Consider the following 26,811-nt stretch of genomic DNA (forward strand, 5'->3'; position numbering starts at 1 on the left):
CACCGAGTGCGTTCACCATTTAAAAGCACAGCAAGTTGTGTGCAATAGCTGCATTTGCACGGCAGCGAAACATAACGATGCACTCTACATTACAAAGGGCCTCTCATGTTCGAGGTAGGACGTCATAGTGTCTGCCAAACAATATAGGCATGGTGAAAAGCAATACTTTAAATGAGTCTTGAAACAATGCATTATAATAAAGCCAACATAATGCATAATAACTGGGTCAGGGTGCTATGGGCTGCCGTCGTTTATAGTATATCTCCTATTCATGACCCAAAAGGGCACATTGCACACACTAATGGACAATCAACATAGTTTCTGGTTTGAAAATGGTAGCACATGAGATATGAGTGGAAGTCTGTAAATCTGCAAATATGAGCAGTATGTAATAAATAGCAGGCCAGACTGTTGTTGTTGTTGCTGTTGTGAGATAGCTTGACATAAATTAACTCGATACATCACATTCTATGAGCATGTGCTGCACTGACTTATGTATGCTTGGATTTGTTGTCTGCTTATGTGTTATAAAATAAGCAGGAATTAATCTAGTGCAAAAAAAAATTATCCAGTGATTGTAAAATCACAGCACTGGTAAGAGGTAAAAAAAAAAAAACTTCATTCATTCTTTAGTGACTGCTATCCTGAGCCTATCCTGGAATCACAAGGCTGCATTACACCCTGTATGGGACGCCAGTGCATCACGGAGAAACATCGGTCACACACATCAGTCCAAAAGAAATGGTAATATTTCTAAAGCCATCCAGATAAGGAAAAGTTCTATGCTATGTTTACATTTCAAGACAAAATGGCATCGTATTGATTTGCTGTCTGATCGTGAAACAGACCAGGGGTTTCATTTATCAAAGCATTTTAGTAAAGCATGCAAGTACACACTAGAAAGCTGGCATTTATCATACGTGTGTATACACAGCTGTATGCAATGGCCGTTGATAGTAAATCCAACACATTCCACAAATTGCTCTGCTTGTGCATGACTATACACATTTACATAAAGAAACGCCCCCAAATTACCATATATGGTAAACAACTTCCCTAAAAACTGGGCTGATAGACCGTGTGCTGTAACATTATACATTATTTCCTCAGTATTGTCTTTTCTGCATTTTCTGATAGGAATGCGTCTATGATGTGTCATTATTCGACTCACAGTTGGTTGGGAAATGCCAGACCTGTCTCCAGTTTCTTGACGAAATGTGCCCGTGGCTAAAACCCTAGTGTAAATTGGACTTATTGGCTTCTCTAAACTAAAAGTAGGGTACATTGGTGGCAGACATCAACTAAAACTGCACTGAGCAAATGAAATAAACTGATGAGTCACTCATCACTCTCAGTAAAGCGGGTCTTGTGCTCCTTAAAAACACATTCCCTGCACAAAGCTGTGTGTGTGTGTGTGTGTGTGTGCCAAATCCTCAAGCAAAGCATTATCCCAGTCCATCTTTAGACATGCATTTTCTGGGATCTTACTTCACATTTCATCTCCGTCACCAGTCTGCACCTTGTTATGAGCACCATAGTGTCATTACTGTCAGTTATGCCTTTACCCATGATTACACTTTTCTACCACTAGGGGTTTCTGCATACACATAGTTAGGAGTAGATCTAAATATACACACATCCTCACACACAAGAATAACTCGATACATCACATTCTATGAGTAGGCGTGTAGGTGTGTAGGTGTTTCTTCACATCGAACATGGTTGATAAGTGAGAGAGTTGTGTGAATGTAGACATGCAATATTTACAAATCAGATGTGAGTTGCGTTATAGGTTTGACTTGTGCTTCGAGATTTAATATCCATGTTTCTGCATTATTAATAAACAACTAACAAGTTGTCAAACAACCTCTAGAGCTAATCATCTTTGCAGTGAAGGTTTGTGCTGACAGTTGTGCTGTTCAGTTTTTCGCTACTGCAATGACGGATTCTCATGCAAATTACGCATGAAAATAACGCATATGACGCTATTAATGTGTTCATACTAATCGTTCAAACCATCCAGGCAGAAAGACTGGATTTGAGCATTTGAAATTTGACTATTAAGTCTTAAAATGCAGCCTTATTGACCTTATTTGATATAAAAGCAAGTGGTCTACCTATGCAGTAGACAGCTACATTGATTCACTGCCTACTCATCCTGATATTGGTGTGCACTCATTATGACCAGGTAGGTGTCAGAGCTCTTAGGTCAAGGGTCAGAGTTTGAGGATCAGACACGCACATGGCATCCATGCATTTTGTATGGCACCCCTCAATCAACCACAGCCACAGTGGAAACCAAAGCCTGCACCACACTCCATAACACGGCGATAAGCGCAGTTTTGGCCCCCGTGTTTGGCCTTCAACGTTCATTAGAGGGCTGAATTATTGAGCAATGCTATCCCTTTACATGTGAACACACTTGGGTGTTAACCAGGAGAGAGCGCACCTACTCTCACCACAACGATTTTTGTTACAGTTCGATCTAGGGATGCTACGATTCAAATTTTTCAGACCAAGTTCGAGTATGAGAGCAGGTTGTTTTGGTACTTGTCGATACTGATATACCAAAATGAATATCTGGCTTAGTTTTAAGCAATCGGGGCATCAAAGGACATGTTACTTACCTCAGTTTATATTTTCCTGGTCTATTGTATATGGTGGTCATGAAAAGCACACACATGCATGTTCATGCATTTAGGTTTCTAGGATCATTCAGGCTAGCTGATTTTAAATGAAATGCATTAGCGAGCTACATTAGTTACCATGGATCACGTATGGTTGCTGTGTAGAAGAGCGGGGTTTTGTTTCACTTATTTCACTTATTATTCTTATTTACATGATAGAACATTTTCTGTGAACATTGGAAACTATTTTAAAATATGGTCTCCCTCAAGGTTCTATTTTAGGTCCTATTCTGTTTTCGCTATATATGCATTCTGTCTATCTGCCGCCATCATGCCATTTCCTATCACATGTATGCGGACGAGATTATTATATTTGCTCCACCAAAACACACAGAGAAGATAACCAGTATTCTTGCTCCTTTAGCGATAACTGTGAAAGACAGTGTGAGAAATCTTGGTGTCATAATTGATTCAACCCCTAGCTTTGATAAGCAGATAAATTCTGTTGTTAAAGGCAGCTTCTACCAGCTTAGGATGATTTCGAAGCTAAAATCTTTTCACAGTTTTAAAAAATAGAGATAATTATTCATGCTTTTATTACATCTAGATTGTCTATTTCAAGTCGCTCTATGAGGGACTCTGTCAGCGGCAACCGTCCCGCCTACAGCTTGTGCAGAATGTTAAGAGATTACTCCAGTGTTATCATCTCTTCACTAGCTGACGGTTCAGTTCAGGATTGATTTTAAGACTATATTATTTGTTTTTAGAGCATGACACAACCCGGCTCCACATTATATTACAGATCTCCTAAGCCTTTATATTTCGGCTAGGCCTCCGAGGTCTATAAATCAAATGTTGTTGGCTGCGCCTCGGTCTAAACAAAAGTCAAAGGGTGATTGGACGTTCTCTGTAGTTGCTCCTAAATTATGGAATAATCTCCCCCTTTATATCCATTTTGCCCAATCAATGGAAATTTTTAAGTCTCAGATGAAAACATATCTTTATACTTTAGCCTTTGAACTGGGGGAACCTTGAGTACTGGTGATATTTGTTCTGTTATTGATCACACTTCGTATATGTGGTTTTTATTGGAGTTAATAATGGTGTTAATGTCTGTATGTGTGTTGATGGTGTTTGTCATTTTATTCATTTTCAATTTCCTAATTGAGAAGCACTTTGGTCCACTCCATTTTGGAGTTGAGAGAGTTGAGTTTCACTTCAGAAAAACGCTTCAGTACAGTTGTAAGTGAAGTACATTTCATTTGTTTCAATGTGTAGGAATCCCTCGTTATCAATAACCGATATTGGCTGATCATCAAAAACAACACCCTGGGTAAGATCTGTTCTTTTCACTCACCCAGCATTGTCTGTAGACATTTTTGCTGCTAGCAATGAATTCCACATACTGAGTTTTATCAGGTTACTTATATTGTACAAAGATGCTGTAGTAGCTCCTCTTGATATTTTCACAGAGCACAGTTTGAAGTATGCTTTGCTTTGATTGCTGTCATTTCATATTTCATTAGTGCAACAATGTACAATGAGCACAGTACTGAACCGATACCCTACACCAGTATTGGTTTCAGTGCATTCCTAGTTCAATCATGTGATCAGCTCATCACTGTAGTGCTTAACCATCACTGAAAGTCCACTTCATAGTCAGTGATATCTTGAACATGTTAATGCTTCATGACAGATTTTAGAGAGGAATGATTTTACTCTAAACCATGTTCAAAAAAGTGGATCAGATGAAACCCATCAGATGAGTGACGAACCATCTTTAAGATTGTCACACAAGTTCTTCTGCCCTGACTAACTGCTTCTCTAGGCTTTCACCATTACCAAAATTTTGAAAACATATATTGTGAAAACAAGGCAAAAATAATGCTGTTACTGCCATGCATGTTCTCTCTTTTAATCAAGGACATCCAACACATGCAATACATTGATTGCTAACATTTTTGACTATCTGACGCTTAGCAGCGATTACCTAAGCTTAGACCACAACACCACTGAATTCTTGATTCTGATTGGTCAATACGTGCTGGATTAATTTTCTAGAACAAATAAATAGTAGTTCTGGCTGTATAGGAAAATCACAGGTTCATATTAATGTGTCTTTCCTTATACGTTATTGTTTCTATGGTAACAGCTTATATAGTGAATATTATGGTGAATACTCCACAAAAAAAAATATTCATAATTGTTGATATGTTGAAGTTTTCTATGAGGAGATGAATCTTGAACATCTATGGAAGGAGTCTACAGTGTCAGTGGAAACACAGGAAAGTCTGAAAAACTAAAGAAAACTAATGAAACACTGTTGTTGGACTCAGATATATGGACACTACTATATAAAATGGAACTACTGATGCCACACCCATCAGGATAAAACCAATCTGCCTCTTCTCCGCTAACCCCAGAATGACTTTGGGCATCCTGGTCACTAAACAGCGGGGATATGAGCATCACGGACCTGGAGGGGTTCCAGTGGCAAGCCAGCGGGCAGTACCAGTGTGCAGTGCCACCAAGCCGGGTCAGATAGCAGTAAGAGCAGCTGTGACACACGGCCCAAATGTAACCATATGCTGCTTTCTGTCTCAACACACACACACAGACACACACATACATAAACCTTAGAGGAGTCTGGAGAAACATAAACCAGCCGTCTGACACTGAGACCGTGAGTGACGGGTTCATAAGTGTCTTCTAGTATTATAAGGTTCTATCTGGGTTAAGAATGAATTTCAGAGAAGCTTATAATACTAAGCTCACAAAATTCTTAATATTTTTGAGAAGAAATTATGTAAGAAACATAGGTGATAAGATGATACAGTGACTCATTATTCAAGACAAAAGATAACTGCAAAATACACTGAGCCTAAAGTGTTTATATGAGGCCTATATTGATTTTTATTACCTCCCGTTTTAACCTCACAAATGGGTTTGCTAGTCCTGTACAGTGAAATTGGCACTGTTCTTTGGCACAATTTGCTGGAGCGACTCCAAAGGGTCCATACAATGCCTTTCTGATTCATTTAATTATATATAAAACAAGCGCCGTGTCTCAAATCACATTCTCTGATCTAATGTCTACTTAACATGATTAGTACACATAACATAGTACACATTTTATAACTAACCATTGGGCCCAGGACAGCAGAATTATCTGTGCTCTCCAGGGAGGATGGATGACACATTCTCTCTATCCTGTCAATCATTGCAACACTAGCCAATCATGAGCGTCTGACTGGCTAAGAGAGTGGAAGCACTTTCGTCTGCGTGTGTTACGCTGTCCTGAGCAGCAGGTCGAAAATATACAGCTGGCTGGCTTCACTTGTCTCAGAGGAAGTATGCATTATTTCACAGCTGATGTGCCACATTTCCAGTTTTTCCACTGACTAAAAGACTACTATGTACAGAATAATATGTACAGAAAAGTTGATTGATATACATATTGATATATATGGAAATTGATATATGTGCTATGACTAGGGTTGCCAGATCTTCATACTAAAAGCAGCCCAATGGACAAGCAGTATTAAAACAAAACCAACTCCAACCTGTAGACAAAAATAATCACGAGTTCAAAGGCAGCCCAATTACATATGGGTTTGGGATAATTTGGAGAAAATTATGCACAAAGCCAGCCACCACTTGCCCAAACTTCAGTAAATCAAGTGGAATGTCATGCATTCAATATCTCTGCCAATTCTTTATGCTGTTGTTCTACTTTTTGCACAATCCTCCCTTAAATGCCTATGTATAAGGGGGGAAAGGTTTGCATTTGGCATTGTATATGGCACATTAACTGCACCTTTAGGTTTGTACACCAGTTTTGCACAAAACACACAAAGGTTTGTGGGCAGAATGCGACCTATTGTACAAAAAGATTAGATTTCTGAGATTCTGGATCCGTGTCTTTGAGATCCCAGGATTTCTTTGGCTTAGCATGTTTTTATGAACTGATCATAGTCAAAATGCAGAGCAATTCCAAATGCAATGTCCAAATAAGTCTAAAGCGAGCTTATGTAGCTATAATATCCACTGCTTGAAATTATAATAAATGATGTGCATTATAAAAAGTGTGTGTTTTGTAGGGTCTGTAGATGTAGCACTTGTACAATATCTCCTTGCACACGTAGCTTGATTGTTCTCCCACCTTGATTTGACTATCTACTTGATTTATCTCATATATCAACTAGATAGTCAAAACCTTGGAATTATTAGGTTCTGTCTGACATTTTGGCAAAATCAGAAGTTCTCCTTTGACCTTACTGAACAACAAAACTTTATGGCTTAATATTTTAAAGTCACAGATCTGTCAGATAGAGCCTTAGATCTTTCAGATGCTTAGCATGGAGAAATGTGGTGATGATGTAACATCAGCGTGATTAGAGCGGATCAAACAGTGACAGCCAGACAGCAACCCAGAATTAAAAGTGAAAGTTAAATGTAAAAATAAATAAGAACAAACATAAATAAAATTAATTTTTAAAAATGAAAAATGGCAGACTTTTTTTTCCTGGACATCAGGATTTAAAAAAAAAAAAAATGCATACAGTCTTACAGTGTACTTGTAGCAGTGAATTGTTCTTTCCAACACAGAATAAGTTAATAATTAATTATTCAATTTATTCATTCAATGCATTTTATAAATTTAAGATGTATATTGAAACATTCAGGGCAGCAAATGTAAATGTAACTGCAACTGACATATTGAAACAGTTATATTTTAATATATGAGGATTCGTAGCTTAACAGAAAGGGGGAGCAAATAGAAAACTGGATTTATATAGATACAGAAGACTTGCTAGAAGACTTCTGAAGACTTGCTAGAAGTCTACCGCTGGTGGGTTTGTGTATTTTCTGCCTGCTCAGAGCCATGGATGTCAGCTTGCATTTTCTTTACTTACGTTTCCGCCTCCTCCGTCGCTGCTTCTTTTTGAGGCTCATTTTGGGACTTAGTCTGCGGCTGGAGAACGTTATTAACCAGCTCCGTGATCCCACTAAAGGGACTTTTGAACCACCTGCACAGACAAGCGGGACATCACCGAGGCTGAGACACAACGGGCCGGCACGAGCAGCGCAAGAGGGAAAAAAACGACTGTGATTATCACAGCTGCACTGCCGGACACATTCATGTGGGGGAGAAGAAGAAGACGGGACGAGAACGAGCAGCTATGAAAGAGAACTGGAAGAACTGGATGCTTACACACCGTCAGTGAGAGTGAGAGTGAGAGTGAGAGAGAGACAGAGCAAGGACAGACAGGGAAAGAGAAAAGGTGTGTGAAATAGTGAAAGAAGCATGTAGCGTTACAGCCAGTGAATCTGAGGTTGTGTCAGACAACCAGATATAGTATGGCCTGATGTTACATAGAAAAAGAGGATCAAACTGAGCGTCTCTCTAAAACTAACAGCCGTCTGAGAAGCAGGTAAAGCAGAACAGGTGCGTCCAGTGGCTCTCGTATGCAGCCAGGAAAAAAAGCATTGACGAGAGAAAGAGGAAGCCACACACAAGAAGAAAGCACATGAGAGGGCCAAAGCTGGGAGCTATCTATGCTATGCTAAGAGATACTTACTGTGCAGACTGAGGCTTTGGATCTTCTTTGACCCTAAAAATAAAAATAAATGACCAACTCAGTGGGGATGGGGGGGTGAAACGTAACAGAATAACAACAAATGCTTAAATCAAAAGATTAATACAAAGTCATCAACGGAAAATAATTAACATGAACACATCAGTATACAAAAAAGAGTTATGAATTACATAATTATGTCTATTCGACATGCAAAAAAAAATGGAATAAGAGCTGAGAATTGAGCAGTGATTTGACTAAAAATGTATAAATTAAAAAAAAAGAACACAAATTAAACCAATAACAGGGATATTATACTGTATACTGTATATCTATATACATATCTATAATTCAGCTACAAGTACATCTCCTTTAGTCTCTAACCCTGACATAAGTTTTAACCAGAGCATCATTCATTTCCGATAAAAGATGCCGCTGCTTTAGAACGACCAAGCCAAGCATCCAGTGTGTGCCAAGAAAGTCCAAGCCAAAGAGCCCTAAATTACAGTCCAACGAACCATTACTCTGCAGAATATATTAATTAGCTTAAATAAAACGTTAAGGACGAGCCAATAAAATCGCTCCTTTTCAGAAGTCATGCCAGCACAAAGAATTTAACCAGGTTCTCTCACATCATTGGAGAATCCAGCATGGTTAGATAGTGCCTCGATCAAAACTCCTCAGTCCGATTGTGAAATTCACAACAAGGAAACATCACCAAAGCACCAAAGCTACACGCAAAAAGACAACTATCCCGAACCTGAAAGCATGCACACTCCCTCCTGCGAGATGATACCGTCAGCTACACACAGCTTCATTAATATGTATGACTGAGAGCGGGACACCCATCCTGTGCCCTTTATCCCCTTCACCTGAACACTACTCACTCATCCAGGGATGATGGACATGCGCTGCCCTCTACTGGATGGAGGGAACTCGAACCTAAGTTTGAAGTTTTTGAGGGTTTGGAGGTGCAAGATTCACCAAATCAGTCCTACTATATCCAGTACAGATGCAACAGTTGAAAAAAAGACAATCACAACTGAATGAATTCACAGGTCTAGCTCTTTTTAATACTTTATGTAAAGAATAAACAACTACGGGGTGTGCAGTTATAGGAAAATAGGTTCAAGGTTCAAGGTTCTTTATTTGTCACATACATATTACATACATGCGATGTAATGTAGTGAAATGTTTTTCCTTAGTTCCTCGTCCCACTTTGCAACAACGAACAGAAAAACAACGAACTAAGATATACACACATAATAAAAACAGAATATTATAAAATATAGTAGACTATATAATAGAATCTAGTAGATATATATAATAAAAAGTAGCAGCCTATAGAGAAATGTAAGGTGAATAAAATAAAATATATAAAATTGATATATAAATAGAATATGCATATATATGTGTATGTATATACAATATGAATATATAAATAGAATATGTAAAGAAAAAAATATGCAAATCTACAAAGCATCTACAAAGTGTACACAGATATATATAGTGTGTAAAAAAAAATTTCAAAAATAATCAGGGACAGGATGGTGAGAAGTGGCCTAAAGTGAATTCTTTTCCTATAACAGCACATCCTGAAGCAAGCTGCCAACGATTACAATGTTTTATTAACTAAAGAATGACACATCATACTTTTTCTCCATTTATAGCTACATTTAATGTTGTGGAACATCAAACGAAACAAATTAATTCTTGTAATCACTTACATTATAGCAGCTATAAAAAGTTGTTGCTGATTTTACTAAGCACTGAAACTGGAGACTCCTTCCTTACAGAGAACCTCAGCGGAGTATTTCCAAAGAAATGTATTAATACCTCACGACACATACAATCATCAGTTTTGTTGATACAGATGAGATGCATGTTTGAAGTTAACCTGCTTTTCACAGTTTTAAGAATATCTCGGGGAAAACAAGCCACTTGTATTTAAGTATGGTTTATATTTGTTGGGTTTTGTTAAAAGGAAACATCCAAAACTTCTTCCTAAAGCGACTTATCATAATTACAATGATTCTTCTCGGTCATGTGCGACAATGACTTAATCATCATTAGTGCACGGTTACAGATAAACCGTAACATGAGGATCATTACCAGTGAGAGTGAGGAAGGTTAAGTGAGCGATGTTTCTGTCAGACTTCATAAACAGCATTATAGCGTTTCATATAAGAATCTCATTTGGGATGCTAACCGTCCCGTATTAGCCAGGACGTCCTGTTTTTGGGTCAAAACTATCTCATCCTGTATGGGACTAACCTTGTCCCATAAAACAACACCAAACACCAAACCTTTTGGAATCACTGCTAGAGGGTGCTATCAGGTGTACGCGTCTGTTGCGACAACGTTCAACTATCCGCACATTTAAAATGCACTCATGTTGTAATTTACACATATGCTAGCATGTTCTTTTTTTCATGTTCTCTATACATATACTAGCATGTTCTCATGAAAGAGCGTTCAGTTTGCTTTCTTGTCCAACACATCATAATATGGAGGGGCCTGTCAAAAAGAAAAGACTGTGCAACTACAGCAAGTAATGGGAAGAAGAAAAGCCATGGGTAAAGTATGTCAATGGCGATCCAACCAAAGCATTCTGTACTATATGTCGTTGAGAGGGGGGCACGGTAGCACGTTTGCCTCACAACTCCAGGGTTGGGGGTTCAACCAGCACCCCCAACCCTGTGTGCGTGGAGTTTGCGTGTTCTCCATGTGCTTCGGGGGTTTCCTCCGGGTACTCCAGTTTCCTCCCCAAGTCCAAAGACATGCATTGTAGGCTGATTGGCATTTCCAAATTGTCCGTAGTGAGAGAATGGGTGTGTTTGTGATTGTGCCCTGCAAAGGGTTGGCACCCCGTCCAGGGTGTACCCCCACCTAGTGCCCCGAGGCCCCTAGGATAGGCTCCCCACGACCCTGTGTAGGATAAGTGGTACAGAAAATGGATGGATGTCATTGCAAGTTATTTATTATCCATGGTGGAGAAAATGGCCTGACACCACATGCTTCTACTGAGATGGTAAAGTTTAAGTAACATTTCTACATTCTTTGTTGCAAATATCAAAGAACATAACAAAAATCACTGCTTGTGAAACTTCATAAGTGTACTATACGGTTAAACACGGGCTGAGATACAACAGTACTGACTGCCTGGTTAAGCTTAACATTGCTCAGAAAATGCATACGTGAAGAATGAAAGCAGAGATGATAGCTATGAATGTTCGAAGACTGAAGACTGAAACTCAAAATCCACCAGTGAGAAAAAGATGGCGATCTCCAACCTCCACCTTCTGCCCCTATTTGGATGGACTGAAAATTGACAACCGTAAATCTCCTACAAAACTGCAAAGATGAACAGATTCAGCTAGCCGATGTTAACATGTCAAGATTAAATTAGGTTTACTATTCAAGATTTTTTTTTTCTCAGTACCAGGGAAATGTCTCAAAATTCTGAACTGTAGACTCTAGCACAGTTTTAAAACCGCTTACGTTAATGACAATTCATTGGCATTCTTCAGTTAGTTGTTTGTTTGAGAAGTTAATTTCATCTCAACATTAAAATCTATCAAGTACCACTTTTCTGTAAAACACTGAGTGAGGACTTACACTGATGCAGCAAATACAGAGGAGGCACTGAGTCATCACATTCTCCAGTGCTAAATACACACAACTCTCTCTGTCTCGCTGTCGGTGTGTGTCGCTCTCTCTCTCTCGCTCTCTCTCTCACACACACATCATCATCATCATCATCATCATCATCGGAACTGAGGCTGGTCTCTCTCTGTCTGTCTCTCTGTCTCCTTCTCTTCTCTTTGTTTCTCTCTCTCTTTGTCTCTCTTTCACTTTGTCACATCATGATCATCATCATCATCATCATCATCAGAACTGAGTCCAGTCTCTGACTGTCTGTCTTTCTGTCTCCCTCTCTCTTTATCTCTCTTTCTCTCTGTGTGCGTCTCTCTCTGCCAGTCTTTCTCTGTCTTTCTGTCTCTCTCTTTGTCTCTCTCTCTCTGTCACATCATCATCGTCATCATCTTCATCATCATCATCATCATAACTGAGGCCAGGCCAAATGCCAATTCAAATAGCCTCTCTCTCTCTGTCTGTCTCTCTCTCTCTGTCTTTCTGTCTTTCTCTTTGTCTCCCTCTCTCTGTCTGCCTGTTTGTCTATCTCGTTCTTTCTGTCTCTCTCTTTGTCTCTCTCTCTCTCTTTGTCACATCATCATCATCATCATCATCATCATCATCATATCTGAGGCTAGTCAGAATGCCAATTCAGAATAGCCTCTCTCTCTCTCTCTCTCTGTTTTCTTCTCTTTCTGCACTCTCTGTTTCACTATCTCTATGTGTGTCGCTCTCTCTCTCCCTCTCTCTCTCTCATATGCAATTTAAACAAACAAGAACACAAAGACAAAAAGAGTTCAGGGCCAGGACTAGAACTGTATTCACAAAAGTTTTTCTTTGATTTTCAAAAAGAATTGACAGTTAACAAAATCAACAGAACAAAGAGAAACAATTATTTTTTTTACAATTTTTTTTTCTAAGCATTACATTTATACTGTTTACAATTTCATTTAATGTTGTGGAATGTCTGGGAAACAAGTTAGTTCATGTTATCACTTACATTATTACAGCTATAAACAGTCGTTCCCTCGCCTGCTTCTTTCTCGCTCTCAATTTAAGAGTACAACAAAAACCAAGAAATCACATAGCCGTCTGTCCTGAAGACTTTCCCATGTCAGAAAACTTAAATAACTCTTTACCCAGAGGCCAAAAAATGGACTTTCCCCCTGTTTTGTGGGTGCCCGTGTTCAGCATTTCATTTATTAGTGATGTCACACTCCACAGCTGTGGTTAATGGCTCATATGAAAGTAAACACTCATGGCTTTAAGAATTTGCAGTTTTTCATAAGTATTTCTTTCTTTACCTAGTCTACTAGGTTTAAATATTATAATTTTATTGTTGCCATTGTATACGGTATTTTACTATCAAAAAAGCTTTAGTTGTGCTGCCTGTTTTATCTCTGTACCAGTGTTATTGTGGAGAGGCGAAAATTGTTTGCCCAACAGGGGGCTCAAACCCCTCCCCTTTCCCATCACAGCAGCTAAACACAGAGTCATGATACTCTACACACAGAAACCCAACAGCGTTCTGACTAATCTCATAACAGACTTGTGGTAATAAAATAATTCATTTGTTTATACTGATTGAAAATGTCCGATAAGTCGATTTCCATTCCGCCTGAGGAACTGAACGCCAGTGTACTGCTGGAAAGGGTTAAACAGTTTTACCTCTGACTGTTATAAAGTGCTGACATTAGAGACTCCTTCCAAAAATGTTAAATAAACATCTCCTCATTGAAAACCTCATGAGTTAGTTAATCCAAGCATCGAGCTCTGAAATAAGTGCAACAACACTGACTAGAGACAAGACTGATGCATAGAGAGACACAGATAAACACAAGAGTACACCCACTAGTCAAATTATTAATGATACGATTTAATCCTGACTTTCTCTCTCTCTCTCTCTCTCTCTCTCTCTCTCTCTCTGCATTCACTGAGCTCCTCTACCAGCAGGATACAGAGGGTAAAAAAAGCCCCTGTAAATGCCAGGCTGAATTCCAGCACCAGGCATAATTATCCTGCAATTACAGCTGCCAGTGTGCCGGTCCCTGATAGTCACGAGACTTCACTGCATGGCTGCCGTGCCCATCTACAGGCTAGAGTATGGCGGTGGCTGGGGTTAATGTAGGACAAAGAGGCGCCATGGTGCTTCATTTGTATGAAAGTGTGTGTGTGTGTGTGTGTGTGTGTGTGTGTGTAGACATGTTGGGCAGGTGGCACTCACATCACATGACAGGAAGTGTTTTATGAATTGACATGAGCAGCTTTATGAATGCGCGTGTGTGCGTGTGTGCATGTGCGTGTGTGTGTGTAGGTGTAGTTGTATTTGAGTATGGCTGGCAGGAGTGTGGAGCACATGATCATAATCAGCAGCAAAGCACACATATGCAGAGAGAGAGAGAGAGAGAGAGAGAGAGATTGTAGAAAACCTGAAATCATCCTTTAGTACATGGATGCACCTGCTTATTACGACTTTTTCCTGGAAAATAGAAAATGGGCCGAAAGTAAATTAAATACCAGTCAGCAAAACATCCGCCAACACACCACAACCATGGAATTAGTGCAACAACAATGTAGTCCACAGTTTAGGTAAAGACTACGAGCAATAACAAGTCATAAAATATGATTATTACATTTTGTCTCATCAAATTCAACCAATATCATGCCCTGTCAATATTCCGCAAATGTAAATAAATGTATATATAGGTGTTGAGATGCTTTTCTGCTCACCACGGTCATAAAGAGTGGTTATTTGAGTTACTGTAGCCTTCCTGAATCAGTCTGGCCATTCTTCTCTGACCTTTCTCATCAACAACGTGGTTCTGACCACAGAAATTCCACTCACTGGATGTTTTTTGCTTTACTAACCATTCTGTGTAAACTCTGTGGAAAATTCCCAGAGATCAGTAGTTTCTGAGCCTGTATAGCACCAACCATGCTACAGTCAAAGTCACTGAGATCATATCTGATGTGAGTATAACCTGAAGCTCTTGACCAGCAGCTGTAAACAAACATGGAGGGCCCCAGTGAATAATCTGTCTTGTTAGTGAGCGAATATGAGGAGATTTACGGCAATGCTGAATAGAAAATATTTCATTGCTGATATTCCAGTTTAACTACAATAATAACTTGGTTAATTTTGGGCCATTCAGCACTATGTGATTTGACATCACACTTAAACTGCGTACAGTCTAGTCGCACAAGCAGCTCGTCTTTCCTTGATTTTCTGCCTCCAAACCTACATCGAAGGCAAAAACCTTCTCATCGCCAGAGTTAGAGCAGATTTATTACTGATCATAATAAATCTAATTTAGATATCAGGTCAGGCTAGTTAGTTAGCTGAAACTAGCTAGGACTGGTGTTGTTATGGTTTATTTTTCCATAGCAGTACATCTCACCTCTGGACAGAGCTTGTTTGTTTGTTTGTTTATTTGTTTGGTTTTAATAAAAAAAAAAATCGCATAATATGAACGCATTCTGACTGCAATTTTGCAGTTCTGGTGCTGACAGCCACACTGTCTTCTATTTAAAGTGTGCGTAGTTTCTTGTACGTAACGCTATACGTCTCCTTATGTTGTATTACTGCATGGTAATGCAGTATGCTGTATGTCGAACACTGACGTGCACCTGAGCTAGCAAAAAAAAAAGAAAAACACTTCATTATACTGCACACCTGTGCATACATATAACCATGATATAATGACAATATAATGACATATAATGACAAAGTCAAACCGAATTGAATTGAAACGCAGCAGAAAAGCATGCAGAAGTGGCTGAGATACACAGCTGTCACGCAAAGGAAAATAAACCCTTAATACAGAAACATGTTGACTATTACATGCAAATCAAGATATCTAGATACACTTTTTTCCTGATGTCTATATTGCACACTAATTCTCAGTCTCGCTGTACAATAATGTGACAAGATTAGTGCTGAGATCAGGCATTGGTTAAATACCAGCAGAATCACTGACCTACATATATATACATATATATATACATACACATATATAGATATATATATACACACACTCACGCTAGCACACAAAAAGGATTCACACTATAAAAGCCAAAAAAAAAAAAAAAAAGCCATCGCTCTTTACAGAAAGGGCAATCCAAATGATTCCTGGCAGAACTCCACATGCATGTGTTCAGGTCTCAGTAGTACAGTCCAGAGCTTAACTAACTTCACATTCTGCGTGCCAATCAGCAGCCATTCTACTCCACATCAATCAAGCAGATGTGCTCCCTCCCTTCCTCCCTTTCTCCCTTTCTCCCTAGTAAGCAAGCAAGCAAGCCAGAGAGAATTAGAGCACAGAGTAGAAATCATGAACAATAGTCAGACAATGTCCTACAGAAAGACATCCACATGTACAGCATGAGTATGCACTGTGTGCTGTGGTTATGTCAGCTTCATGGATGTATTTTATATCACAGTGCTCTTGAATTCTCGATTCTGATTGGTCAGAAGGGCCAGTTTCAGCACAATTACGGAGTTTTCCTTCACAGCAGTCTCTTCAGAAAAGACGAGTTTGCATATTGCAGGTTCTCGGTAACAAAACAACAAAGCAATTTGGCTTAGTATCTTGTTTCACGGACATTCCACAATGTTAAATGTACCTATTACACAAAATCGCTTTTGTATAAGATGAATAATTAACTTCAGGGCGTGCTGTTATAAGAAAATATTCAATTTTGGGATACTAACTGTAACCCTGCTTTGCGTCAGGCCGCATCACCCTGCCGTTTATTCTATTCCTTTAACAGCACATCCCATTGTATTCCTTAGTTAAAACACTCAAAGTTAATTTTTTTCAGTAGTAATGTTAGCGTTCACCTTATCTATCATGTAACAATAAACAGAATCCCTCTCTGTATAGATATAATGTAGATCTGAATTTCATAAATTGGTCAGTTTAGTTTTTTCTCAAAGCTTTGCTGCAGAATGCGTATAAATAAAATTGCAATTATTTACTGCACATAAAGTCACAAAATTGCTTATATTAGGTTGGATAAGAAAGGTTCTGCGTTAAGGTTGATCCTAATTATTAATTTTTCTTTTTATCCAGGTCTTTTTTTTCTTTTTATCCAAGTCTTCATCGAAATCTTGTCAATGTATCTAACTTGAATCCCCATTTCTAAGCACTAGGACTACAAATCACTACAGCAAGCACTAGGACTTACAAATTACAACTTACAATCATGTAGGAATTAGGAAAATTATTGAACTTTGTTGCCGTTTGATGCTAAGATCAGCTATCCCAGCCAAGAACACACACTCTGTAACAAATGTGTAACATATTCAGACTATGTCCGTTCATATGAGCATGCACACACTCCACAGCAACCACTGTTTAAAGCATATAACGCACACTGTTCCTGAAATCTAAGGCATTATCACCTCATGCTTTTGTTTACTACTGTAGCGAGCTGATAATCCATGTGGACCAGCAGCATTACATCATAAGCACAAGGGCTTTTCTACTTAAAAAGAAACATTAACTTAATGCATGTCATATTCCGAGAGCTACTGTAAGTTAACAATTCTACAGATTTGGGCTTTGGAGTTTTCTGATGTGATTGCATTGAGCACTAGGCATAAGCTGCCTTAGCACAATTCGTGGCTTTTACTGAGATAAAGCCTAGCTGATGCAGTAAAGAAGCTGAACGTGGGTGTCACACCTAACAAAACTGTAGAAGAATAAAAAGACAGATGAGGTTTAACTTTATGAATTTATTACTTAAAAGACAATGAATTCCCCTTTTAGCTCAGACAATGTTTGCCTGATTCCTATATGCAGAATGTGCAAATCCTTCCCTGGAGTACAATACACCATGTGAGAAGGTTGTAAGTTCCTGGGCCTTAAGCAAGAACCCTTTCTTCCACAGTTGTAAGATAACTTATGTATATAATTATGTAAATAAATTGCATCCATGTATTAATTCATCTTTAATAACTGCACCATGCACACACGCATTCACACCTATCTACCTACAGGTATGTTTATTGGGAAGTCGGAGGAAACCTGAGAACCCAGAAGAAACCCACATTAACACGGCGAGAAAGTGTTTGAACTATTAATGCCCCTTGACCAGTGACAGTGAGGTTTGTCCAATTCAAAAGCAACTGCATCCACCTTCCAACACCCACCATCTTGCTTTCTCAAATCTCCACTCCACTTTTCCAGTCCTCAGTCAAACCTCCTGATCACTGGATATCAACAGCAGTGGTGGTGTTGCAACATAAAAGAATCATGTAGATGACTGTTCTGTGGCCACAGAACTGCCCCCATGAGACTTCCTGCCAAAACAAATGGCCCTAGGACAACAGATCTTATCAGTCCCCAATCCCCACAGTTTCCCACAGACTATTTACATCATAGTGCTCTATGTGAGTTCTTGTTCAGAACTACCTAGCTGATTATCTTAGCTACAAATGCATGATTAAAAAACATAAGCCTTATGATCTGCTTCCTGGAGGATTCATCACCCTTATTTGGCTTTCACACCAAAATACATACATGGAACGTGAATAAAACAGAAAGCTGGCTAGTGGCCTTGGAAATGCCCTCGTAAATCTCTGTAAAGCTGAGCAAGACAAAAAAAATTATAATCCATTTACAAACCAGTATGAAATTACATTAAAATTAAGAAATTAAAAATAACATTAGCTAATGTTATCTCTCTGGAAGTAGCTATTTACTGATAGTAGTTATCCCAATTCCTTGCGAATTAGCATATTGTGTCATTAAAAATGGTAGCCAAGTTTCTAGCAAGCTAGCAACTTTGGCATACTCAAGCATTTTTCAAGCTAATTTCTACAGCCATAGCCATACTCATAAACCTTTTTTTTTTTAACTAAATTCTTCTGTTAAAAGGTATTCTGTATAATTTTATATAAGTATCAGCTAGCTAACAGTTTGCTAGTTTTTGTTGTCTAAATCCTCACAGCAATATGGTAATTTATTGCTAGCTAGAAATATTACTTGAATGTACTCAAGTTAGGTATCCAGTGTTAGCTAGGCAATGTCAGGCTTTAGACAACCTCATGTATCACCACTAAAGTTAGCTATATCCTGTTAAATACAAGGACGAGGCTAATTTTAACAGTTAGAATTATAGCACAGGCTCACTAAACAAAGCTTATTGCTAAGACGTGTCTTCTACCCAGGTCCAGGGTTAGAGAAATGACTCCAGTTGGGTTACATACAACCCATCTTTTTTTTAGAGTGGGAAATATATCCCAAAAATATGTATCACAATACCAGTCTGTTAATATTTGCAAAAAAAATAATAAAAAATAGCACTGAAAATGAGATCAAATAAAACATTTGGTACAAAAATATACTTTAACACTCAGTCCAGTCAGTGTTATAAAAGTACTTATCATTAACACAATAATAATGTACTAATAATATTTAACATAATTGTGATTAAAACAGGATTATTATATGGTCATATCAGCCAGCTGTGTGGAATATTCTTTTAAAATTGCTCAATTCTTTTTAAAATTGCACGTGAGTTAATGTTAGATCAGACTAGGGAAGCCGCTGACTGGTACATTTACAACCCAACTGTTCTATTATATTTTCACATGGCTACTAAATGCTCATGTTCTTCGGATCTCTCTGTCCACGCTTCAATGCTCTTATGTAACAGTAGTGCTGTCCTGAACACGGGACGCTCTGTGGTGCACTGCTCTGCTCTATCCATAGCTCCTAAATGACCCTAATGCTTTGTTTCCAGAAGTCTGATCATCAGAAAGTCTATTTATTCTTCATATCTTGGTAAACCAGTCACCCTTTCATGATTATGTATGTTTGGATGCCGATTGTCAAACACATAACTGGGATAAAAGATATAATTGTCATTACCATTGGCTTTATGTCACTCTTACACTCATAGGGGTAGTGAAATAATACACACACGCACACACACACACACAGATATTTATCAATTTAAGTAAATTTGTCTTTCAGAGTGTTAGACATGACAGACATGATTTTTTTTTTTTTAATTTAAGATTGGAAATAGAAAGAGAAAGTTTTAGAATTTAGAAATTGTTAAAGCAAAGAAAGTAAATGTTCAATATCTTGAATAGTCAAGATAATATTCAAGATTCTGCACTATTTCTAGGTCCCTATATAAATCTAAGCAAATTTGTGATATTGACCAAACTCTTTATCTGCTTATAGCTACATTTAATGTTGTGGAACGTCCTGGAAACAAGTTACTTCCTGTTACCACTTATGTTATAACGGCTATAAGGAGTCATTTCCTCAGCAGCTTCCCTTTTCCTCTCTCTATATATTTTGTTAATAAGACAAAATATAACACAGCTTGCTATGTGACCAAGAAACCACAAAGCCTTCTATACAGGAGACTTTCCCATGGTGGAAAAAACTTAAAACGAACAGCTCTGACTGTTACAAAGTGCTGACACTGGAGACTCCTTCCAAAAATGCTAAATAAACATCTCTTATCAAAGGTTACACATTTTTAATCCGTTATGTGGAGCATCCACCATACAAGCCCCTGTATATGTTGTTACTATAGAAAAGATCACGTATTAAAATGAGAATATAACATAATATAAACCTTCGCAGCATCTTCTGACCAATCAGAATCAAGCATTCAAACAGTACCATGGTATAATATATAAGGAAAATTGGACTAGAGCAATTGAACAACTCCACTAAATATTGCTGTGTTACACAACAAAAAGCATACAGGTGGGTGACAAATTAAATAAAGTGGAACTGTACTGCAGCGATGAACACTTTTCTTCCTGTTGGTGTTTTGATGATGGTGGTGAAGAGCGCTGTCTAAGACATAACTCCCATAGGTGCTCAACTGGTTTGAGATCTGGTGAATGTAAGGGCCATAGCATGTGATTTACATCATTTTCATATTCATTAACCATTCAGAGAGTCCTGATACAATGTGGATGGGGCGGAGTCATGCTGGAAGAGATCCCGCCCATTGGGCTAGACATATTTATTATAGGATAAAAGGTGAGTCATAAGATGTCTTAAGAGGACAAAGGGATCCCTGAAAATGCCTTTTCTTTCATTTGTCACCCGTATGTGGTTTTAAATAATTCCTCGTACAAAGACTTTGACCAAGAATAACGATTAAACTATAATGCTCATTATTAAGTTACAAGTGACAAACAGAAGCATTAAACAGAAGCATGAATTTCATATGAATATCCCACTGCTCCGTGTATCAGTGCCCGAGACAAAACATGGACAGACATGCATGCAACACATTATACAGCACTATTTGCGCAACCACTACATCTGATTTAACACCAGTGCTTAGAGGCAAGCGGAAGGCTTACTCACAAAGCCTACTTTTAAGCACTATAGTTTACATTCACTGATACCCACATTAGCCATGTTTGGTTAAATGATCTCTGTAACACAATACCTCCACCTCCCCTGCCTCTGAACCCAAGCAGCTGCCCAAACGGCTACAAAACACACTGCAAGTGGAGAAACCGCAGCAGATAAGCTAATTCAGACAGCAAATAAGCACCCGATGTCTCCTTATCTTTCACTCATGAACATTTAGATCCGAGCCTAGATTAAACTTTACCAACACACTGTTACACGCTGTTCATGAGGCAATGTGTGCTCAGGCCTTCGGAACCTGTTGATCATAGGTTTAGAGGCAAATCTATGTGTATGCAGGCTTCAAGACAAGGCATTAACCCAACCAACAACTACCTCCATGTTGTCATGTCAGTCCTACAGACATAGGTCTTCCTCAGTTTTACTATCATCATCTTATTCTTAATCTTATTCTTATTCTTATTCTTATCGTTGTTGTTGTTGTTGTTATCACTATTGCTGCTGTTGTTATCCACTGTAAAACTGCAACAACTGCATAATGATGGCTGTATTTTTATCATACCTCTTATTATTATTATTATTATTATTATTATTATTATTATTATTATTGTTGTTGTTGTTGTTGTTGTTGTTATTGTTGTTGTTGTTGTTGCTGTTGTTATCCACTGTAAATGGCAAAAACTCTAAAACAAGCATTGTATTTTATTTATTTTTACTTATTTCTCTTCTTCTTTTTGTTACTATTACTATTATTATTATTATTATTATTATTATTATTATTATTAGTATTACTTTTCAAACTTCATTTCAAAGAGTGTTTTAGCAAATCTGTTATTGGTTCTGATCAAATTTATGAATGTGTATGTATGTATGTATATATATATTTTTTTTATATATATAAAAATTTAAATATAAATATTCTAATATACACACACACACACACACACAACGTGAAATTTAAATTTTTAAATCTTCTCACTGAAATTCATTGACAGAATGTCTGTTAGTTCGATTTTGACTTTTACAGCCGTCCACCCAGCAGCTCTGCTTTAAACTCACACACATGCACACAAACACACATACAGCTCAGGTGCACATTGTAGTATTTCCTTCAAGAAATGCAAATCTAGTTGTTCTCTGCGTTACTTCTGACCCTACAACACTAGATAAAATAGATTTCTGCTATAATCATCACACCCATCATCCTCTCACACTGCTCCAGTGTTTCCCTCTCTGTATAGCTTTCTCTGAGTTATTATCTTTCTCTTTGTGGCTTTTCCAGCGAGATGACAGTAAGTTGGCAAACACTGAGGGTTCTTCCTGCCTCCGCTCTCCCAGGATTCCTCAGGTTGGACTACAGCCTGTTTGTGTGTGTGTATTTGTGTGTGTGTGTGGGTGGGTTCTCTATGTGGAGTACCTTTTTTCTGGTTACAGAGGTACAGAAAATAGCATGACCATGCATAATCATGGTTGTGTGTGTGTGTGTATATATATACATATATATATATATATATATATATATATATATATATATATATATATATGTAAATTTTTATCCAAAAAAAGATCACAGTTGCACCCATGCAAATACTTTAGGAGCTATAAAAAAAAAAAGTCCATCAAGATTTTTTCCCTAAAAAAAGAGGCATGTTCACAGAGTAACATGTTCTCCGTCCTGACATGTCAATCGAGGAAAATTAACTCACTGTTACAAAGCGCTGACACTGGAGACTCCTTCCATAAAGACTTATTTCATTAGCTTTTATTAGTTTTAGATTATGTGGATTGTCTCCTATACAAGTTTCTGTGAATTACCTGTTACTATAGAAACAATAATGTATTAGAAAAAGAGCATTAATATAAACCTGTGATTTGAATTACTGCTCTTCCATTCATCCAATTTCTGTACCACTTATCCTACACAGAGTCATGGGGGGGCCTGGAGCCTATCCCAGGGGACTCAGGGCACAAGGCAGGGGGACACCCTGGACAGGCACAATCACACACACACACACACTATGGACAATTTGGAAGAGCCAATCAGCCTACAGTGTATGTCTTTAGACTGGGGGAGGAAACCATAGTACCCAGAGGAAATCTACAAAGCATGAGGAGTACATTCAAACTCCACACACAGGATGGAGGTAGGATTCGAACCCCAACCCTGGAGGTGTGAAGCAACGGTGCTAACCACTAAGCCACCACACCCTCCTATTACTGCTCTTATAAAATAAAATTAATCAACACCTTCTGACCAATCAGAGTCAAGAATTCTTCAGCACTGTAGTATAACCTCGGTTGGTGGAATGATTTGGTAGGTTAGGACTATTTATGAAGTCACCATTAAAGATGACTTGATAAATGCTTTTTAGTAGTTTACAAAAAAAAACATTAAATAACACTACTGAGTTAGAACTATTCAGGAGCAAAGCAGCACTGGGTCAAGTAATCATATTTTTTATTATTATTAATTATTAGCATGGTCGAAAGTAGCCTACTGCTTCTGCAGTACTTTACAATGTTACATGAATAGCTTCCTCTGAGGTAAAACTCATGACTAGCCCAACCCAACAGCAGGCCAATGACAAAGAGAACATATGAGTCTGCATAGTAGTTGGGAGTTACCAAGCCGCTGAGTCGTCCTGTAACTCTACACCAATGCGTACACACAATATGCTTGAGCCGGGGCTTGTAGTGGTGCTAAGCAGCGATGATTGACATCTGTGTCATCCAAATGCTAAACGCTCTCTTCCTCTCTTTCTCTCTGTGTATCTCTCTCTCTCTCGCTCATTCACAATGAATAGCTTAATGGCGTAGAAGTGTGTATATGCGCGTATGGATGATTCACACAGCGACACTGCGGTGGCTGAGGCTTTAAGTCGATGAGTCACTTCAACCATAAGTCTGCTCTGTTGCCACACACACAGCATTAATATTTAACTCAGTACGGGAAACCGTGATTACGCAGGCTCCTTGATGGCTCTGCTGTAAAGTTTTCACAACCGTTCCGAATGCTAAACCAAACAAATCCCGGCGCGGGGAGCTCATATACATCAAGTTTTGGAAACAGTATAACTATTCTGAGTATGATCCATAACCTAACAGGCGTATACCTATTCTTCAGCTTCTGAATCTGACCTTGTGTGCCTTTTTTAAATCAATAGACCTGAGCTTTAAGAGCTCTAAGACACACTTAAACCCACAAAACCCCATCATCAGAATGATCATATCATCAACAGCTTTGTAGATGGTTCGTAAATCCAGCATGGAGCATGTTTAAACCGGAGCAAAAAAGCCAAGTACAGTTGCATTGTATTTATAATCATAGTGTACACTGCTATTTGTGTCATATTATATTCGAATTCAATGATCTTATTCAGCAAAACGAACAAGCCATCATGGCGACAAATGGCTCATCCATACCTTCTTTTTATCCTAACATATTGCACAAAAGATTCCTTAAAAGAAATTTAAGTGTTTGACTAACGTACTGCTCGAGCCACTGCTCCAGTGTTACTCAATCCTAGTCCCGCAGTAACCTTACACGGTATAATTTAGTAACGCGCCTGTTCTAATACACCAATTATAGCATCACGATGAGCTTGTTAATGAGTTGACAAGTTGAATCTGATGTATTAGAGCAAGAGAAAGTAGGTCTACAGTGTAAATGTATCCTCTATGGTATAGCAATGAGGTCAAATCATGTACATTTCTACATTTTTTAAAAATATTTTTTTGCAAAACACACTCCAGGTCCTTGTTTACTGTACACCTGGTCAATTCATGTGTTTTGAGTATCAGGATTATAAGTGTATTATGAATTTACACCTGCTCTGACAGAGTCTGAGTGCAGGCAGTTCCAGGAAATCAGGATGTCTGGGATGCTGTATATTTTAGCCAGAGGTTTACAAGGGTAATAATATATTAATCTCCAAGCCAATGTTTGAGAACCAAAAAAATCCACCAATACAATACAACAGAAGACATGTGGACTATGACCTCCAAAAGGAAATTAAAAATGGCATACGGCTGGCATGATAACGCAGTGTGTAGCATTGCTGCCTCACAGCTCCAGGGTTTCTGATTCGATCCTGAGCTTGGGTTACTGTCTGGCTTATCTTCTCAGGATGAAACCAGGACCAGGAGGCGGTAAGGATACACACTGCGTCACCGTGCCCCCTTGACCCTCATCTGCTCTGCTCAATTCCAAGTCACGTTGGATGAAAAGATCTCTCCCAAATGACTAAATGTAAATGTAGGCTACAAGTGATACAATCAACATTAAAGATGCATGAATCGACCAGGTGTAAACATACGACTTATGCTCTCTAACACACCTTAACACACCCTGTAGGACTTGTTAATGACCTGAATATTTGAATCAGGTGTGTTAGGAGAGACAGAGGTGCAGTACAGCTACAGCAGGAGGACTGATTGAGAAACCTAGCTCATGGACAGCTCCGTGGTGCTGAAACCACACACAGCTGCTGCTCAGTTCCAACAGCTGGATCTGCAGCAACCAAGATGACAACACAAACTGATTTCAGCGTACAAAGGGATCAAAAATGGCGTCTGATTCAAGCATTCAACCCAGCAGTAAGGATGCAAAGGGTGATCAATCCAGGAAGTGCGTTAGAAAAAAAAAAAAAAAAAAAAAAACAGGCGAGCTTCTCTGATACACACTCTTAGGATAAAAACAGTGCTTTGGCAGAGCTCGAGAATCCCTTTTCTACGCGTGTCTTACTTCAGCATGGACTGTTCTTTCTCTTCTTCTCTCTTCTGGCGGTCCATGACGTCGAGGATGATCCTCCTCTCTTCATCAGTGAGGTGGCTCAGGTCCGGCATGTCGGCCAGGCCCCGGTGCGCGAGCGGCGCGGCCATGTTCACACACACACACACACACACACACACACACACACACACGCTACAACACACACACACACACACACACACACACACACACGAAAAGTCAGGCTTAATCAGTGCACGGATTATTATTTGGGATACTTTCATGTGCACGCGCATGGCATGATCTCCTAGAATAAAGGCCTATTATTAAAGAGCATGTTTTTTTTTTTTTTTTTTTTTGGAAATGCTTAAATGCATGCACAATACTCAAGGTGATTCCTCTCAAATTTGGTGCAAAACACAAAGAACAAGAATTTGAGGCGAGTATGAATTAAAAGCACTGATCACTAGGTTACAGGAATAAAAAGAAAGATGGATAGGATGAGTGTAAGCTATTTAAGAGAAAACTGGAAGGGTCATGAAATCAACGCTCAAATCCATCTTCACATCCATGCTCTTCATTTCTGCACATGGCAGATGGATTTGTGCGGATAACAGAAACCCAGTGATGGTAGAAGTGTGTGTTCAGGAGGTTAGATTAGGAGGTAGTTTATCTCACCCTGTCCGGACGTACAGATGTGCAAAAGGAGCCCGTTTATTCTGGCATCATGAGCAAATCCGTCCTAACCCATCACTCAGCCAAGCTTCAGCCCACCTTGAAGTAAAAACAAGAAAACCCATCCAGTCTTTTGCGCTTTGGATCCCTGCGATTTCCTCCTCTCTCCTCCAGGTTTGTGTGTTTCTTCAAGGTTTCTTAAACGC

At 38.7% G+C, this 26,811-nt stretch overlaps 1 protein-coding gene across 21 annotated transcripts in view; it reads right to left on the reverse strand.

Annotated features, from left to right (window-relative positions):
• rims2a (regulating synaptic membrane exocytosis 2a) overlaps nt 1–26,135 on the reverse strand; it is a 194,220-nt gene extending 168,085 nt beyond the window's left edge. For 18 of the 21 annotated variants that reach the window (XM_053227790.1, XM_053227786.1, XM_053227782.1 and 15 more), the window contains exons 1-3: nt 25,946–26,135; nt 8,210–8,242; nt 7,544–7,657 (exon numbers count right to left, since the gene is read on the reverse strand). In XM_053227790.1, coding sequence (XP_053083765.1) covers nt 7,544–7,657; nt 8,210–8,242; nt 25,946–26,082 — 284 coding nt within the window. In that variant the 5' untranslated portion in view covers nt 26,083–26,135. The remainder of the gene's footprint in view (nt 1–7,543; nt 7,658–8,209; nt 8,243–25,945) is intronic. The other 3 variants (XM_053227802.1, XM_053227801.1, XM_053227795.1) reach the window with 2 other exon arrangements.
• Nucleotides 26,136–26,811: the final 676 nt, after the last annotated feature.

The sequence above is a fragment of the Pangasianodon hypophthalmus genome, chromosome 22 (assembly GCF_027358585.1).
Source record: "Pangasianodon hypophthalmus isolate fPanHyp1 chromosome 22, fPanHyp1.pri, whole genome shotgun sequence".
Taxonomy (NCBI): Eukaryota; Metazoa; Chordata; class Actinopteri; order Siluriformes; family Pangasiidae; genus Pangasianodon; species Pangasianodon hypophthalmus.